At 32.5% G+C, this 19,833-nt stretch overlaps 2 protein-coding genes across 3 annotated transcripts; both read left to right on the plus strand.

The window, feature by feature from the left end:
• The first annotated feature begins 1,004 nt into the window (after positions 1-1,004).
• Positions 1,005-5,330, plus strand: LOC118034472 (probable trehalase). Of its 2 annotated transcripts, none has more exons than XM_073408021.1 (11): positions 1,005-1,702; positions 2,077-2,196; positions 2,636-2,706; positions 2,790-2,890; positions 3,002-3,111; positions 3,232-3,304; positions 3,382-3,549; positions 3,644-3,731; positions 4,331-4,430; positions 4,614-4,827; positions 4,919-5,330. In XM_073408021.1, exons 1-11 carry the CDS (start codon positions 1,029-1,031, stop codon positions 5,000-5,002), a joined length of 1,803 nt encoding a protein of 600 aa, XP_073264122.1. In that variant the 5' UTR covers positions 1,005-1,028; the 3' UTR covers positions 5,003-5,330. The 2 variants fall into 2 exon arrangements, with proteins under 2 accessions (XP_073264122.1, XP_034895666.1); XM_035039775.2 differs by having other exon boundaries at positions 1,007-1,702; positions 2,591-2,706.
• A 1,940-nt stretch (positions 5,331-7,270) lies between these two features.
• On the plus strand, positions 7,271-11,664 carry LOC118034480 (probable trehalase). The gene is made up of 11 exons (XM_035039788.2): positions 7,271-8,044; positions 8,411-8,530; positions 8,939-9,054; positions 9,143-9,243; positions 9,345-9,454; positions 9,664-9,736; positions 9,814-9,981; positions 10,076-10,163; positions 10,677-10,776; positions 10,958-11,171; positions 11,263-11,664. Exons 1-11 carry the CDS (start codon positions 7,425-7,427, stop codon positions 11,344-11,346), a joined length of 1,794 nt encoding a protein of 597 aa, XP_034895679.1. The 5' UTR covers positions 7,271-7,424; the 3' UTR covers positions 11,347-11,664.
• The last annotated feature ends 8,169 nt before the right edge of the window (positions 11,665-19,833 follow it).

Raw genomic sequence — 19,833 nt, forward strand, 5'->3', positions numbered from 1 at the left:
CTAATCTTCCAAACAAGTGTAGATATATAATCAATTTATTATGTTAAAAAAATTAAAAAGTGTCAATACCACAACTTTAAAATACTTTTTAAAAATTATAACTTTAAAATTGCTTCATTGACATTGACATTACTTATAGTGTAGTTCATGATACTTTTACAAAAGTACTTTTAACTTAAATATGCATTAAATTTTTTTTTATTATTTTTTAAATATTATCATTTCAAAACCCTCAAAACACAAAAAAAATCAAATAATTTATATATTTTTTTAAAAAAATACATTTAAAAACAAAGAACTATTATACAACCAAGCAATCACAAAATTTCTGAAATATTTTATAAGTAGCGCCACAAAATTGATGCCCCCTAGAATATTTGTGGTGCCAAATATTCATTAACAAAGATGTTTCGGCAGTAAAAGTCACCTCTCACATGATGCGTGTGAATGATTGAATATAAAAAGACATTATAGCCTATTTTGTGTGTCCAAGGAATCTTGCATAGGTGGGTGTGATTTTCAACTCCCAAATATTTAAGGTTCACTTTTGTCCTATTTTTTTTTTTTTTTTTTTAATGCTTGAAAATCAAAGGCTACGAAGATTAAATTCAATTATCGCGACAACATTGTTGCCTTAACTGCAAAAAGTGTGCTAATTTTTAAAAATAAATTTTCTATTATATTATTTCTCCAAGACAATTTTGAAACTGTCCTCCTTAAAAAAAAAAAAAAAAAAAGAAACTGAGACAAAAAGCAGCATTTTTTATGGACAAGAATTTTTCAAAAATAAAAATCCAGTTTTTTCCGAGCTGAGTTTTAAACATTATAAACATTTTTTTGGTTTTTTTTGTGATTGGATACGTGTGAGTCTTGAACATTGCACCGCATCAAACAAACTTTTCTTTGTTTTTTCGATTTAATATGGGAGAGTCATGTTAAGGTTATGCCTACCTGGAAATATGCAATCTATGAGATTGGTCTTTCATTTGTCTTCTTTTAACAGTCATTGAATCTTACGTTACAATTACATGTATTATGTGGAAATTTTAAAAAAAAATCTTGTTTTTTTTATATATATGTATCAATCATGTAGGAGCAATCAACTCCGACCCTTCAGAAGGCTCAGCAAATCCTTAATCTTTTCTCTCTCATTATTGTCTCTAGCAACAATGTCTCTTGCAACAAGTTTGTCTCCAAACTGCAGTGGAACAGATACTGTGGTAGCAACGACACCCTTAGTTACCTTTCTTGTACGTGTCCAAGAAACTGCACTCAGGACTTTTGGAGAGGAAGACTTTGACCCAAAGCTTTACGTTGATTTGTCATTAAAATTCAATCTTTCAAAGACACAGAAAGCTTTTGATGAGCTACCAAGAAGCGGTGAAAACGGGACTGTTTCAGCTGAAGATTTGAAGGTGTTTATCGCAACCTACTTTGATGATGCAGAGGATGATCTTGTTTACTATGATCCAGTGGATTTTGTTCCTGAACCAGAAGGGTTCTTGCCTAAGGTGAAGAACCCAGAAGTGAGGTCATGGGCTCTTGAGGTCCATGCTTTATGGAAGAAATTGAGTAGAAAAGTCTCTGATGGGGTCCTTGAACACCCTGAATTACACACTTTACTTCCCTTGCCCGAGCCAGTGGTTGTGCCTGGTTCACGTTTTAGAGAGGTTTATTATTGGGATTCTTATTGGGTAATTCGGTAAGTTACTGTTTTTGCAATTCCTTTTTTTGTGCTTGTCTTGTTTTGTTTTCCTTTGTCATTATTGCTGCCTGCTATACAGCTTTGGATGGTTGTTTGTTTAGAAGCATTTACTTCTCTTCATTGAACTACATTTCACAAGTTGGTCAATAATTTTATGCAAAGCTGATAATGGTGTCACTTGTTAGTTATGTTTTTTATCCAAATATCCATGCTGAATGAGCTACACACGAATAATGTCATCCTCATGGTGTTTGCCTTTGAGTTATTGGGGAACTTACTCGGGATAGATAACATTACTCTTGGACAATAAATTTTGGTTAGGTGCATCCAATTATGGTGAGAATAATATAGATAGAGTGCTTATCATGCAGGGGCTTGTTGGCAAGTAAAATGTATGAGACTGCAAAAGCAATCGTGACCAATCTCATTTTCCATGTGGATACATACGGTTATGTTCTTAATGGTGGAAGGGCCTACTATACCAACAGGAGGTATGTCTGTTGCATTTTTTTAAGATGTCTTTTTCCTATTGTTCTCTGTTCTTTTTTCCTCGTTCTTTGTGTAAGAATTGTTTGAGTGCTTGTCTATATTTTACCTGCCAAATTTCCCTTATTGAAAACCTACATCTTTTTTTTTTTTTTTTCCATTTCTTCATTGATAAATTGCATAAGAATTGGGTGGTTTCCATCATTGAACTAATCTCTTTCCCTTCCCTGCCTGTCCTGTTTCATTTCCATTAATTTTTTGTTTTTATAATGAATTAAAGACTTTCAAGCTCATAGACCCTTGCCTTCTTTTTTTAATCTAATTGTGAGTTGCTTGAAATGAGTTTTGCTCGTGTGCTTAATGATTGGAATTAAACTATAAGTTTCCATACTTTTTCAGCCAACCTCCCCTCCTGAGTGCAATGGTTTATGAGATATATAATAGGACTTGTGACGTGGAATTGGTTAGAAAGGCTCTTCCTGCATTGTTAAAAGAACATGCCTTTTGGAACTCTGGTACTCTCTTGATTTCCTACCTTTTATTTTATTTCTTTGTTTTGTTATTTGAGCTTTTGTAAACATTACTGTTCTTGTTGTAGAGATACATAAGGTCACCATCCAGGATGCTCAAGGTTGCAATCACAACTTAAGTCGGTATTATGCAATGTGGAACAAACCCAGGCCCGAATCTTCTAGAAGAGTGCGTTCTTGCCTCTGGCTAAGTTACCTGAGCGTTATTTGATTCTGTTCCATTTAAGTTATATTGGAGAAACTTATGATTTGCGATACATGAACTTATTTGCTCTAGCAGGATAAGGAATTTGCTTCCAAGTTCTTGGGTAATTCTGAGAAACAACAGTTTTACCGCGATGTGGCTTCAGCTGCTGAATCCGGATGGGATTTTAGTACAAGATGGATGAGGTAATGTTGCACATTAACAAAATTATTTAGCACAATGCCAGTGATTAGAATGTTATAATTGTTGAAGTCTAGTAGAACTGGAAAAAATGAAGTTGCTATCCTTCATATGACTCGTGACAGGAATACTTCAGAATTCAGTACGACGTCCACGACATCAATTTTACCAGTTGATTTAAATGTTTACATACTCAAGGTATGATTCAATTACCTTATTAAGAAAATCTAAAGTTAGTAGTTGTTTTCACCAAATCACCGTATCTATCTTTCCAGATGGAACTAGATATTGCCTTTTTTGCGAATGTCCTTGGAAACAAAAGCACGATGGAGAGTTTCTTGGAAGCTGCCGAAGCAAGAAAAAACGCAATCAATTCTGTTTTCTGGAATGAAGAGATGGGACAGTGGCTCGATTACAGACTCACTAATGGCACTATATGCACGGTTTTGTCCTCATGCTTGTGCTTTAATAGCCATTATCTGGTAATTATATATTTCTCTGTTCTCCTCCTGATTTTTGTTGATTTCACACTTTCAGGAATCTGAAACATGGCAGGCTTGTAACCAAAATCAGAACGCATATGCTTCGAACTTTATTCCTTTGTGGATAGATTTGTTCCATTCAGGTTTATGACTCTCCATGTCCAGTTTCAAGTATCTGCACAAATGATGAGCATGATAAAGAGAATTACCATTAAACTTAACTTAATCACTCTTACTTGGAGATAGAGAATTCACCTTTTGAATTCAAACTGTATAAAGCTGAAAGTGTATTGTTAAAGAAATAGCACATTTGATAGCCTATTGATGTTCTTAAAGTTCATGATTTAAATGGAAAACAGAAACTTGTACGAGACAAAGTGGGGCAAGAACAGTTAGAATAAGCAAGCTGTCACGCGGATAGTTCTGATATTTTAGACCTTCTGCAGGTCATCAGAATTGATTCTCAAGGACAGACCACATGGGTAAATGATGTAAAACAAGTGAACACCATATGCTCGCTTTATTTGTCAAGAAGTTAGTATGATATGATTCACCTTATTATTGAAATTTTTATAAGGTCTGCAGACAACCATTTTGAGAATTAGAAAAGCTAAGTTTAGATCATCATGGCCGATGATTCACGAGATAACTTTTTCCATAAGGAAATATATTAAGCTATATTGTCTCTTCTTTCACAAGTAGAATACTGAAAATGCTCTTGATTTTGATCACAAATGTAAAGATGCTGCTCTGGTGGAGAATGTCATGAGAAGTTTTCAAGGTTCAGGCCTGGTTCATGCTGCTGGAATTGCCACTTCTTTAATCAATTCAGGACACCAATGGTTAGAAATCTATTTTTACCCTTCCCTTTATCAGGAGCTTATTAACGTAAACATTGTTGTTACTAAGCCTTGTTACTTGAAACCTTTGTGCATAATTTTGTGTCTACCAACCTCTTACAAGTATACGGAGAACGACTGTCTTTATGTAAATATTGTATGACCTGATAGAAATTTTAAAACCAGGGACTTTCCAAATGGCTGGCCTCCAATTCAACACATGATAGTTGAAGGTTTGCTGAGATCTGGATTAAAAGAAGCAAGGTCATTGGCAGAAGACATAGCTGTGAGGTGGATCAAAACCAACTACGTTGGATACAAGAAAACGGGTGCAATGCATGAAAAATACAATGTGCAAAAGTGTGGAGAATTTGGAGGTGGTGGATTTTACAAACCCCAGGTACTGTATAAAACTCAAAAACAAGTATGGAAAGATTTGATGCATGTTTTATATACATTTGTACTGATTTTAGGATTTTGTGGTATTGCAGACTGGTTTTGGTTGGTCAAATGGAGTTGTATTGACATTTTTGGAGGAGTTTGGATGGCCTGAAGACCTGGGCATAGGTTGCTGATTGGTTAGGAAACTGAAGATTTGAATTTTTGATCCAGCAGTTTCTTGTTGTGATCTTAGAGACTAGAGGGCATTTTCAGTTCCTTGTGCTATTATTTTGATTTGATCATATGAACACAATCAGTATTTTTTCTTTATGTTTGTTGAAGATCTACCTTTATTTTCTGTTACCTTTAGATTTCTATGTTTCCAGCAAATAAAATTGCCCTAGTCTCTGGGAGTTGTTAGTCTGGTAGCAGATGATAGCATGATTTATGGCTATTAGTAAGCATTTCAGTCTTTTAGCTACTATTTAATTATAAGCATGATTATCAAATAAATGCAATCAATCATCCCTTGTCTGCAACATATCAGTATAATCTTTTACTTTCTTCTGCCTCTTTCTTTTCTTAAAAAACAAGAATATTAAAAACTAGAATTTTAAAATCGGCAACTACAGGCTGCCTACTTGCAGCTGCTTGTCTCTGTAAATACCCTTTGCCCTCTTGTCTGCCTGGAGTCATTAAAGGCAACCACAGTTTCTGGTGCATGTCCTGATTGGAAAATCAACATCATGTATACGTTCTTATCTTCTCTAGCCAGCCAAGTCAACCTAAACAAATTGGTCAAATATAAATTTGTGGCAGCACATGAGTGGCCAAGTGCATTTGAAAAGCAGCATTCACCAAATTCACACGGCTGCTGTAGTGATAATATAAACAAGCAAAAGAATGAAAGTAAATAAATCTCATGTGCAAGAGATAGGAACGTGAACAAGGCATGCTGTTCTGTTTCCCAAAAAAATATTTTATTTTCCTGTTAGTATTTGTTTTCCTTTCGATGGACAAAGAGCAGCATCTTCAATGGTCAACAAGTGCAGATAAGTAACTCTTCATAGAAAAGAAACAGGACAAAGAGAAGCATTTAATTATTCAGAACTATTAAATTTCTTAAACCCGACTACATTAGAGATCGAGATGATAAAATTAAGCCTACATGTAAACATGCAACTATTACGAGGTAAATCTGATACAATGAAATTGCTCTTTCATTTTTCTATTTTTAGCAGCATTGGATCTTACATTACAATTAAATATATTATGTGGAAGTAAGAAATCTTATTTTGTGTGTGTGTGTGTGTGTGTGTATTTATGTATCAATTATGTTAGTTTATCGAAGGGCAACTAAAACCGATTAGATAAAAAAAAAAATCTAATTTTAATTTGAACATAACAATGATGTTGATTTCAGAAAAATCATAACGAAGAACATATAATCAAGTTGGAAAGCTTTTTTTCATAATAATAATAATAATAAAAGAGTTGGAAAGTCACAAAATCCATGCTAGTAGAATCTTTTCTTATTACACCATGCGGCTTGATTATGGAAAATCCTACTAATTATACATTTACTACAAAAAAAAAAAAAAAACCCTCTTTATAATTGAAAATATTTTATTTAGCAGTGACAAATATGTAATTTTTTTTTGAAAAAAAATTATCTTATATTTTTTTTATATACTTGTATATTTATCACGTTATACTTGGTCTATTTATTATTATTTTTTTCTTTTCTTTGTAATAAGTTTTTAGTTTTTTCTCTTTTTTTCTTGACACTTTTTTGAAAAAAAAAATATTTTTTTTATACTTGAGATATTTATCACTCTACCCTTAGTCTATTTATAACATTTTTTTTTCTTATCTCCATTCTTTTGTAATTTTTTTTATTTACACTTTTTAAAAATAATTATTATACAAAACTAAAAGTAAATGGTGTTTTACTATAGTAATTTCAATATTTTTCTATTTTTTTAATATGTTGAAAATTAACTTGAAATCTTACACAGGTCTTTATAGACACATATAATTTTTATTTTATTTTATTATATATAAATATTAATTTTTTGATTCACAGTTATATTTTTTATTTGATATCAAAAAATTTGTTAATAACACATACTCATTTATTTTCTTGCGTTAGAAAATAAAATATTTGACCTACTACAAGGCGAGTTGAATAGAAACGTTAATATATTTTTTGTTTTATTTATTGCTATATATAATTTTTGATTTATTTAATTAAATACATGTATATGCTTTTCAATATATAACTATAATTGTTTTTGTAAAAAAAAAATGTTAAAAAAACCTATATACTTTTATATATATATATATATATATATATATATATATATATATATATACCTACGATCAAACACGAGTTAAATAGCTACTTATCGACAAACCACAAAAAATGGAATCAAAACTAGTTAAATCAGAGCACCAAACCAATGTACGAGTCTACATTTTCTTAGCCCAAGTTTTTTCATCAACAGCTTATCAAGCCCCAAAAACAATAAGATATTCCAATAGCCGGCTGCTTTGAAAATCCGTGCTTCCCTCTTTCCCTCTTCATACATATATATAGGAGCAATCACCACCGCCATGAACACCTTTCTTGTGTCCGACCCTTCAGACATGGCTCAACAAAACCTTAATCTTTTCTCTCTCTCCTTGTTGCCTCTAGCAACAATGACACTTGCAACAAGTTTGTCTCCAAAATGCAGTGTAAGCGGTCCCGTAGTAGCAACGACACCTTTAGTTACCTTTCTTGAACGAGTCCAAGAAAATGCGCTCAGGACTTTTGGAGAGGAAGACTTTGACCCAAAACTTTACGTTGATTTGTCATTAAAATTCAATCTATCAAAAACACAGAAAGCTTTTGATGAGCTACCAAGAAGCGGTGAAAACGGGACTGTTTCAGTTGAAGATTTGAAGGTGTTTATCGCAACCTACTTTGATGATGCAGGGGATGATCTTGTTTACTATGATCCAGTGGATTTTGTTCCTGAACCAGAAGGGTTCTTGCCTAAGGTGAAGAACCCAGAAGTGAGGTCATGGGCTCTTGAGGTCCATGCTTTATGGAAGAATTTGAGTAGAAAAGTCTCTGATGGGGTCCTTGAACACCCTGAATTACACACTTTACTTCCCTTGCCCGAGCCAGTGGTTGTGCCTGGTTCACGTTTTAGAGAGGTTTATTATTGGGATTCTTATTGGGTAATTCGGTAAGTTACTGTTTTTGCAATTCCTTTTTTTGTGCTTGTCTTGTCTTGTTTTCCTTTGTCATTATTGCTGTCTGCTATACAGCTTTGGATGGTTGTTTAGTTAGAAACATTTACTTCTCTTCATTGAACTATATTCAGAAGTTAGTCACTAATTTATGCAAAGCTGAGAATGGTGTCACTTGTTAGTTATGTTTTCTTTTATCCAAATATCCATCCTGAATGAGTTTCACACGAATAATGACATCCTCTTAGTTTGAGTTATCGGGGAACATACTCGGGATAGATAACATTACTCTTGGAAAACAAAATTTTGGTTAGGGGCATCCAATTATGGTGAGAATAATAATCGGGGAACTTATCATGCAGGGGCTTGCTGGCAAGTAAAATGTATGAGACTGCAAAAGCAATTGTGGCCAATCTCATTTTCCTTGTGGATACATATGGTTATGTTCTTAATGGTGCAAGGGCCTATTACACCAACAGGAGGTATGTTTGTTGCATTTTTTAAGTTGTTGCCTTTACCTATTTTTCTCTGTTGTTGTTACCTCTTTCTTTGTGTAAGAATTGTTTGAGTGCTTGTCTATATTTTACCTGCCAAATTTTCCACATTGAAATCTACATCTTTTCTTTCTTTTCCTTTTTCTTCTTCTTCTTCTTCTTTGATAAATTGCATAAGAATTGGGTGGTTTCCATCATTGAACTAATCTCTTTCCCTTTGCTGCTTGTCCTGTTTCATTTCCATTATTTTTTTTGTTCTTATGATAAATTAAAGACTTTCAAGCTCAAAGAACCTTGCCTTCTTTTTTTGAATCTAGTTTGTGAGTTGCTTGAAATGAGTTGTGCTCGTGTGCTTAATGATTGCAATTAAACTATAAGTTTCCATACTTTTTTCAGCCAACCTCCCCTCCTGAGTGCAATGGTTTATGAGATAAATAATAGGACTTTTGATGTGGAATTGGTTAGGAAGGCTCTTCCTGCATTGCTAGAAGAACATGCCTTTTGGAACTCTGGTACCCTTTGATTTCCTACTTTTTTTTTTTTTTTATGTTCTTTCTTTTGTTATTTGAGATTTTGTAAACATTACTGTTCTTGTTGTAGAGATACATAAGGTCACTATCCAGGATGCTCAAGGTTTCAATAACAACTTAAGTCGGTATTATGCGATTTGGAACAAACCCAGGCCCGAATCTTCTACAATAGTGCGTTCTTGCCTCTGGCTAAGTAACTTGGCATTATTTGATTTTGTTCCATTTTGGAGAAACTTAAGATTTGCGATGCGTGAACTTGTTTGTTCTAACAGGATAAGGAATCTGCCTCCAAGTTCTTTGGAAATTCTGAGAAACAACAATTTTACCGCGATGTGGCTTCAGCTGCTGAATCCGGATGGGATTTTAGTACAAGATGGATGAGGTAATGTTGCACATCAACAAAATTTGCTTGCATTAAATTATTTAGAATAATGTCAATGTTGAGAAATAACAAAGAAATTATTTATTGTCACCGGTCTTCTTTAGTTATTTACCAGCTTAGTTATAATGCCAGTGATTAGAATGTTGTAATTGTTGAAGTTTAGAAGAAATGGAAAATGAATTAGCTGTTCTTTATTTGGCTTGTGACAGGAATACTTCAGAATTCACTACGTTGTCTACAACATCAATTTTACCTGTTGATTTAAATGTTTACATACTCAAGGTATGATTCAATTACCTTACTAAGAAAATCTGAAGGTAGTAGTTGTTTTCACCTGATCAATGTATCTACCTTTCTAGATGGAACTAGATATTGCCTTTTTGGCAAAAGTCCTCGGAAACAAAAGCACAATGGAGAGCTTCTTGGAAGCTGCTGAAGCAAGAAAAAATGCAATCAATTCTGTTTTCTGGGATGCCGAGAAGGGACAGTGGCTCGATTACAGACTCACTAATGGCACTATATGCAAGGTTTTGTCCTCGTGCATGTGCTTTAAGAGCCAATATCTGATAAATTATATATTTCTCTGATTTTTCCTGATTTCTGTTGATTTCATACTTTCAGGAATCTGAAACATGGCAGGCTTGTAACCAAAATCAGAACACATATGCTTCGAACTTTATTCCTTTGTGGATAGATTTGTTCCATTCAGGTTTATGACTCTCCCATGTCCAGTTTCAAGTATCTGCACAAATGACGAGCATGATAAAGAGAATTACCATTAAAGTTCACCTAATCACTCTTACTTGGATATATAGAATTCACCTTTTTAACTCCAAGTGTATAAAGCTGAAAGTGTATCGCTTAATAAGTTCAGTTTACTTTTCATATACCACAATCGATACCCTATTGATGCTCTTAAAGTTCCTGATTTAAATGGAAAACAGAAACTCGTGTAAGTCTTAAAAGTGGGACAAGTTATTCAAAACAGTTGGAATACGCAAGCTGTCATGCAGATAGTTCTGATAGTTTAAAACCTGTAGCAGGTCATCAGAATTGATTCTAAAGGACAGACGACGGGTAAATGATGTAAAACTAGTGATGCTCCCGTTCCCAATTTATCAGATGCTATACTTCCTAGAACCCTGAAAATGCAAGCTCTATTGTCTCTCCTTTTATAAGTCGAATACTGAAAATGCTCTTGATTTTGATCACCAATGTGAAGATGCTGCTCTGGTGGAGAATGTCATGAGAAGTTTTCAAAGTTCAGGCCTGGTTCATGCTGCTGGAATTGCCACTTCTTTAATAAATTCGGGACAGCAATGGTTAGCAATCTATTTTTACCTTTTCCTTTATCTGGAACTTATTAACGTAAAAATAGCTGTTACAAAGCCTGACTCCTAGAAGTCTTTGTGGCATAGTTTTGTGTCTACCAACCTCTTACAAATATACGGAGAACCGTCTTTATGCAAATATTGTACGACCTGATAGAAGTTGTAAAAACAGGGACTTTCCGAATGGCTGGGCTCCCCTTCAACACATGATAGTTGAAGGTTTGCTGAGATCTGGATTAAAAGAAGCAAGGTCATTGGCAGAAGACATAGCTGTGAGGTGGATCAAAACCAACTACATTGGATACAAGAAAACGGGCGCAATGCATGAAAAATATGATGTGCGAAAGTGTGGAGCATTCGGAGGTGGTGGAGAATACATACCCCAGGTACTGTATGAAACTCGAAAACAAGTATGGAAAGATTGCATACTTGTTTTACGTACATTTGTACTGATTTTAAGTTCTTGTGGTAATGCAGACTGGTTTTGGTTGGTCAAATGGAGTTGTATTGACATTTTTGGAGGAGTTTGGATGGCCTGAAGACCGGAGCATAGGTTGCTGATTGGTTAGGAAACTGAAGATTTGAATTTTCGATGCAACAGTTTCCTTTTGCGATCTTAGCGAATAAAGGGCATTTTTTCCTCTTCAATTCCTTGTGCTATTATTTTGATTTGATCATACGCTGATGCTTTTTTTCTTTATTTTTTAATGAAGGAATGAATTCATCAGTCCCATTTCCTATTTAAGCCTATTTATGTTAGATAGTGCTTCACACTTCTAAGGGCTTCTTAATTCCATATCCAACTTCCTGTATAAAGGTACAGAACGCTACCGTTTCTATTATTAGCCTGTAAAGGGAATCAAGGCTTACAAACTCCAACTCCGCTCGATCCCGTATCGGAATTGTATTTTCATTATAAGTTCAAGATATCTGCAACTAGCAAATCCTGGAATTCATGAGGAGTGGTTTTGTTGGATTATTCAATTCCAGGAAATAGTAATTCGGATGGGCACCGAAATGCTCACAGTACTGCTGTAGTGAGCTTGGAGCATCTTTTTTTATGATCAGCTACCTTCGTAGACCATGTCCTGAGTTTATTAGCCCTGAAGGCTACTCGATGCATAGCTTCAACTTTGAATTCATTATAGGTATCAAAGAATCATCTCAATCCAATAGCTTTAAGCGGTTACGTAAGGTTCTAAATATAAATTTATATTATTCTCTAAAACACCCTGCTCAAGTAAAAGCTCTTTGGACTTGAAACTTTCATAGACCCACGTTACCTTGTGCTTAATTTTTTTATCAAATAAATAGGGATGATGAGATTCGAACTCATGACCGTTTGGTCATTAAGGCTCTGATACCATATCAAAAAACTATCTTAACCTAATAGTTTAAGCTGTTAGATGAGATTCTAGAATATTATTTATATTATTCTCTAACAATCGGCAGATCTTGCATAATTCTCATTGCCATGATCACCATGGCAAGACTTGGATGATATGTTCATTTCGTAGTCCTTAATTTTAAAATGAACTTTTCCCTTCCACATGCCATATACTGAAATTGCTCAGTATCATCTATTCCTGAATTTATTAGCTTCAATTGAGTTTCTTAGCAGTTTTATAGCCCATAAGAAGTCAGATGCCTTGTCCGAGCTCAAAAAAAGGTTAACCCTCCGAGCCCAAAAAAAAGGTAAGTTAATAATGAAATGTGTTGCATCTATTTATTTATGAAAAAGATAAACAGGGTTAAATTTGTGAAGAAGCTCGAATATATCAAGCATGTAACTTAATAAAAATAGTTATAATTTTAGATTCAATTATTACATCAAACTCTAATTTTACTAAATGATTTTATAGATTAAGTTCTATAAGGTTCCAAAAGACACGCAAATCAAGCCAAAAAATTGTTGTTTTTGTTATTTTGATTATTTTTATAAACTTTGGTATTTTCCCATTTTCAGAAGCTCACTACCACCACCTGTTTCCAGCCATCTATTTTCTCCCCTTCAGCTTCAAGTATAACATGTTCATAGACTTGGGGACTGAACCTGAAATTAACAAATGCCTAGAACATAAACAGCGTGGAACAACACTAGGGATAATGACTTGGATCACTCGAGTAATCTTCCGTATTGTTTTCGAATTTTTGGTTGAGAAAATGCATTATTTATATCATTCATTGGATCTTTCATCTTTATCTTAAAAAAACCATTCTAGCATCACTTCTCTTAACAAGTCATCTTTACCGTGTTGTTTAGCTAATATCATCTCATTAGCACCTTGATTTTTTTTTTTAATTAACATGGATATCGATAATAGTTTGTATATATCTTAACTAATCTTACAAGTTCTAAAATTAACAATTATATAAATTTTTAATAACCCTTAAAAAACTCAAACTTATAATTAATTTAAAATAAATTTAAAATTTAATCAATAAATTACCCTCGGTTTCTTTTCCTTAGCAACTTGAACATTGCTCTTCTTATCTAATTTTCTTCTTTTGTGATTCACCAACACATTTCTTTGGCAAAAACTCTCTTTTTGAAAATTTGACTCTCCAATTGACCTTTTATTTGGCTTATTCTTACCTAGGTTTCAACGTACCTTGTTTTTCATAATGGCTTTTTAGCCATTTTCCATCTCCTTCATTAAAAGGAGCGCTCTCTTCTCTTCTTAGCATGTGATCCCTCTTGAACCACACTATCTTCTATGCAAGGATTCATTAAACATTTGCTTTTGGAATTTCATTTTCTTATATATATACACATGCTCTAATCTATTAAACATCACTAAATTATCTTTAATACCATGTTAGAAAAAGAAAAGAAAAGAAAAGAAAAAACAGAGTGGAAGCAGGTAGGAAAACATGGTGGAATACACATCTCAATATATTATTCTAACAACAAAGGAAGTATGATGAGACTTGGACTTAGATTGTAATTGTTTCATGACTCATATTTATACTAATCTCAGAATTATTCTAGAGATTTTAAAGATAACATAATCATTAAATCATTACATACATGCATGTTTTTTTCTTAATAAACTCACTTTTATAGCTTCTTAGACTTCAAAATTAATTTCAACATATATTGTTTAATATGATAATTAGTCCCTTCTCTGTTTTTGCGTCTCTTGTCCTGGCAGCAGTTCATCATGTTTAGTTACCAAAGGCTTCAGAAGACTTTGACTCGAGAACGGAGAAAAGAAAATTAGATTATACATATATAATCAATTTCAGCATATATTGTTTAATATGATATTTTTTTTTCAATTTTTTTTTTAAAAACATTTCTTTGTTCATTGATATATTCCATCGCCAAATGAGAACTTCGTGATATGACTATATTAGCACGGGAGTCATATTCTAGCATACACCCCATCTTACATGTTTTAACCCAATATGTCAGGTTCAGTTTGCCTTGATTTCAACTACGCGGTGATGATACCAACATAATTAAAAAAAAAGAAAAAAAAAAAAAAAAGAGAAGAGACTTGGTCCAAATAAACAGATAAAAAGCTATCGAATTATCCGGAAAACAAATCTCTCTTGAGGCCAGGCCCAAATGGATAAATAGACAATTGTCCAAGAAGCTAATGTTGGGCCTTTCGGCCCAATAAAATAACATACTTGGGTCTCAAACCAAAAGACAAACCTACGCTCCTCCCATGCTGACATACTTCCTCATACTACCTCCCTTGTCTTTCACTCACGAGCATCAATTTTCTCACTAATAGCTCAACAAAAAACAACAACCAACAATTCATTTTCTTACTCGCCACAACGTGACAAAAATATATAAATATCTCATCTTATAAAATAATTAAATATAAAAAATGACACAATAAAAAAACAAGTTCATGCAATACATAAATTTATTAAGAATAGTAGAGAAAATCACACAAGTCACTTAGAGTGTGTTTAGGTAGTGTGGTAGCAGTTGCTTTTCAAATAATTTTTCGTGCCAAAATACATGTCAATGATGTTTTTTTTTATTTTTTAAAAATTATTTTTAACATCAGCACATCAAAACGATCCAAAAAATATAAACCGCACTCAATTTTAGTAAAAAAAAAAAATCAAAATTTAACAAAACACAGGTTGAAACACACAGCCAAACACTCTCTTACTCTACTATGCTACTCTCTCCACGTATTTTCTCTTGCTCTTATATTATTCTTTTAATTTAAGTACTCTTTTCCTTGTATATTAACTAACTTGAGCATAAGAGGATCTTCTAATCTAACAAGTCACCCATCAACCTGCTTAGACTAGTGATCAAGTCTAGTCACTCTAAGCAGTGACCAGATCTATAATTCCATGAGCTCTTCAACTAGCTCATGCACAATTACTTTATTAGCCCAAGACATGGTTATAAAAGGTCGAATCTAGTCTAATTTTTTTTTCAAACTTGTTAGGTTATTATTCATATCCAAGGTTACATTTTTATAATGACAAAGATTAAGTTGGATTTCAATTGTCTGTTGGACAATATAATAAGATACAACAACTTAATGATGCATGGACCATGCAATTGGTAATTGGGGTGATGTTTTTTTAATCTTATATTGTGTTCGTATTTTAAAAAGATTAAAAAAAAAAAAAAAACAGGAAGAAGAGAATAGGCTGTCATTTTTTAATCATATTGAATGTCCATTAAATGTTCTTAGCTGATTAAAATTATCAAGAAAAGGTTAGGTTCCCCAATCACGACACAAAGCTTGGATATGCTTTTAAAAAAGGTATGATTGAAAGTGATGGATCCACGCGTAATGTTATGTTTTTATTTTTATTTATTTGAATTCTTATGCAGAAGAATCAAGTGATAATTAAGAGCATTGTACTGCGTGATGAGGCTACATATATATGATATTAGTAATTTATTAAACCAAGCATATATAAAATTAAAAATTTATCAAACCCAATATCTTTAAATTTAGTGAAGTATTAAGTTCAAGCATTTACAGGTTTAACGACCTGCTAGACCCGATCTCTTTAGACTTAACCAAACACTAAACCCATACACATATAAAGATATTTTCCTCTTATTAAATCAGAAATATTTCTCTCTAACACAAAAAAGATTAAAATGTGATCAAAAAAATTATAAGCATTGGCTATAAAGAATCATTAAATCCTTATAAAAGGAGATTTTCAATCTCCGCTCTCCATGTCACATTTTATTTTTAGAGTCTTTTTTAAAAATATTAATGCATTTTTTTCTCCAAATAAATACTTAATTAATTATCAAAAAAGTCTCAAGACCTGAAAAAAAAAAAATGGGATATTTGTTGGTTCCCAATATTAATTATTTAACGCATAAACTTTATTCTCGAGCTGTATTTTTTTCCCTTATTCTCAAGCTATTTTTTTTAAGCGCCTATATATATATATATATATATATATATATATATATATATATATATATATGATAATACAATGATGCTCCTAAGCTGGTAGTGTTGTTGCTTTATACTTAATCAGTTTACGTGAACATCTTAACTGAGAAACTGAAGAGAAAAGATTAACCACGTGTAATTAATTATATTAATTCACACACAAGATTGCACTGCAAATAAGCTGGTCACTCTCCAACTCATCATATGTGGCAATGCATCTTTAGGGACTCATCTCATCACAAAAGATACAGAGCCTATGTAGTAGTGGGTGGTGGTGCGGGTGATTTCACAGATCCCATTTCTTCTTCTTAGCCATTGATAGATCTTCTAAGTGATAAGAGCAACAATAATATAATTTAAATCCTATTTTTCTAGTGAGATTAAGATGCTCTGTTTGTTTTTATGGGATAATTAGGACAGGAGAGAGCTAATAATTCAATGCAGTCTTTAATTTAAACCCCACATATATACTACTCGTGCATGAAAGACAAGGAATCCACCAGGTATCAATTTGGATTCCAATTTGTGATCCCAATCGAGTTAGGTACTTAAATTCACTCCATAATTAATGCATCTTAAAGCTTCATAAAAAAATGGCGGATAGTGTAAATTGACAAGTGACAACCTTGTCTTACAAGAAAACTATTAACAAATTAAAGTGTGATGTTCTTAATCATGAAGGTGGAGAGATGATTAGCCTCATCAATACAAGATTAATTTAGATTGAGAGATTGGAAATTAATCTAGCCCTAATTTTAAAAGGAAAGGGACCCTTTAAGATCAGGGCCACCCCACATAAAAGAGTGCTAACTGGCAATGATCGAAGGATGGTGGTATTATATATAATGACACTATCCATATGTCTTCATCGGTTAATTAAAAATGGGCTCTATTATAGATTAGGAGACGAGTGAGTGGGAAGTAATTAACGAGATGTGCAATCCCGTTTTAAAAATTATATGGTAAGGTGGTAGTGATTATTCTTTTAAAAAATATATTTAGAAATATATTAAAATATTTTTTTAATATTTAAAACGACCTAAAAAGCATAAAAAAATAAATAAATGGAATTTTGACCACTTTCATATGTACCACAATTTGAAAAGAGGGGCTTTATAATTTGAGTCCTCATCTGGGATTCTGTACTCAGTGCATCTCTTAATTGTCAAAGAGAGTTGGCTAAACAACACCTAACGAGAGAAAAAGAGGACTAGAGTTGGCTAAACAACTCCTAGATAAGATTTTTCAAAAAAACACAGCCAAGCAACAGTATGGGTCCCCAGTCTACTTGAACGCTATGCTTATGTTTCTCTCTCTCTCTCTCTCTATATATATATATATATATATATATAATATATATATATATATATATATATATATATATATATATATATATAGAGAGAGAGAGAGACAGTGATCAATGCCAAGAGAAAGTTACACGTGTACTTGAGGTCTTGGCTTAGCGGTTGAAGGGACTTGTTTTTTTTTTTTATATTTTGGGTTCAAACCTTACTGTGCACGCCTGTCATCCCCGCGATGTCTTACATGCTCACTGGGTTTGCAGGATATTCAGTAAGCTATGAGATTAGTTGTGGTGCATGCAAGCTGACCGGACATCTACATAAAAAAAATTTTAGGCGGCTGAAAATTGAAAAAAAAAAAAAGGCCTTCATCCAGTACTGTGTGATTGTGTGTGTATAGTCAAGAGATTTGAATATTGCTGTCTAATCATGGATGTAACTGGAGAAACTTCCATGTGATTGCTGCAACATGTTTCACACGACTAGACTAGAATATTCTAGGGAGACCATTCTTGGGCCACATCCATATTGTATGGCCAAGCAACCACAAACTTAAAACCTTTCGTCATGTAATTGCCACATACATTCAATCAAATTCTGTGTTTCTGCGCAGTGCATGCACATCTCAGATCCTCTGTGTGTGATTACTCAATCCTCTTATGTTGACTTTCAACCGAAGGTGTTGGAGAAGAAGATAGTTTTGTAAACAATTATTTTTTATATTGGTATATTAAAATAATTTAAAAATAAAAAAATAAATTTTTAAAAAATATAATTTCAACTACATTTCCAAACATTATATATTTTTTTTTATTTTTATAATGACTATTTAAAAAATACATATAATTAACATTACGAGAAATTTAATTGTGTAAAAATTGATCAAGAATACCATAGCCATTAAAAAGAATAATTACTAGTGATCAAGCTAAAAGGTATGTTTGACATTGTATTTTAAAAGTGTTTTTAAAAATATTTAAAATTTTTTATTTTTTATTTTACTTCAAATTAATAATTTTTTAATATTTTTAGATCATTTTGATATGTGGATGTTAAAAATTATTTTTTAAAAAAATAATATTATTTTAATGTGTTTTGAAATGAAAAACACTTTAAAAAGAGAAGAACTTTCCCTTGTAAACCTTTTTTTTTTTAACCAAATCACCCATTAATCCTTGTGACAAGAACAAAAAAAATATAATGAAAAGTTTAGTATTTTTTTTTAAAAAGATAGTTTAGTCATTTAACTGTTATAAAAAAAATATAAAAAAAACTCATGGATAGGAGGCTTTTTTTTTTCTTTTTAAAAGTAATTAAGTCTTTATACCATGCTAAAAAAAAATAAAATCATGCGAGCTTTTATTCACAGAAAGGTACTGTATATGTCCTGCACTGTTGTCAAACTCCTTTTATTTCGACCGTATAGCCCCATGCGAGCTGGAAAACTTGACAAGGAAGGCATACATGGTGGTTTTCCCACACCTTATCCCTTTCTGTGAATTGGACTCAAATGAGTGAAATGCCTCTCATTTATTCTTACTTTTATAAAAATCTGTAAAGCATTCCATGCTTGAGCTTTTATGATTTCTAATTCTATATTTATTTCAGTTGGTCCACCTACTATCCATAATTATGTTTTTTTAAAAAGAAAAGAAAAGAAAAATATTTAACCATATATCAAATTGTATTTTCATTTTAGACAAGTAAACACAAGTTTGTAAGAAGGAAATGTTAATAGCAGTTATAGCTATAAAATCTATTTGAAAATGTGGTTGAGATTGTTTTTTAAAATGTTTTTTATTAAAAAATAATTTTTTTTATATCAGCATGTTAAAATGAACTGAAAACACTGAAAAAAAAATATTAATTTAAAATAGAAAAATTTTAATTTTTTTTTAAAACATAAAATCAAACAAATTATACATCTTAAATCGAACACACATATTGTGATGATGTCTAGACTTGAATAGCCAAACATTGCTTAGCATTTCTTGTTGATTACGGAGCCAAAAACTTAAAATCAAAGAGTAATATTTCCTTTTGCACTAAATACTGCCTTGAAGTTTTCTATAGAAAAAATGCATCAACACGTGGCTTGATAAACTTCAAAGAGGAGAGAGATGGCAAAACGAAGCATGGTGATCCCACAAGACCCTCCTCCATTAACAAAATAAAAGAGTTGTGGAGGAAGGAAGGAATATGATATGTCATAGGGCCCCTGCAAGAGGGCACGGGCACTGTACAAAATTTTCTAAAAAGCTGAAATTTTCTTTCTTTTTTCCCTTCGTATCAAAATCTTGTGGCTCGGAAAGGTCCTGCCCACTTTTCTTGAAATTATA

Source organism: Populus alba, chromosome 3 (assembly GCF_005239225.2).
Source record: "Populus alba chromosome 3, ASM523922v2, whole genome shotgun sequence".
NCBI lineage: Eukaryota > Viridiplantae > Streptophyta > Magnoliopsida > Malpighiales > Salicaceae > Populus > Populus alba.

Excerpts from the sequence above, each read along its gene's own strand:
- LOC118034480 (XM_035039788.2), top strand. The coding sequence starts at position 7,425 with ATGAACACCTTTCTTGTGTCCGACCCTTCAGACATGGCTCAACAAAAC. Across the intron at positions 8,045-8,410 it reads GATTCTTATTGGGTAATTCG|GGGCTTGCTGGCAAGTAAAA; the intron begins GTAAGTTACTGT and ends CTTATCATGCAG. Across the intron at positions 9,244-9,344 it reads GGCCCGAATCTTCTACAATA|GATAAGGAATCTGCCTCCAA; the intron begins GTGCGTTCTTGC and ends TTGTTCTAACAG.
- LOC118034472 (XM_035039775.2), top strand. The coding sequence starts at position 1,029 with ATGTATTATGTGGAAATTTTAAAAAAAAATCTTGTTTTTTTTATATAT. Across the intron at positions 2,197-2,590 it reads GCCTACTATACCAACAGGAG|CCAACCTCCCCTCCTGAGTG; the intron begins GTATGTCTGTTG and ends ATACTTTTTCAG. Across the intron at positions 3,112-3,231 it reads TTTAGTACAAGATGGATGAG|GAATACTTCAGAATTCAGTA; the intron begins GTAATGTTGCAC and ends GACTCGTGACAG.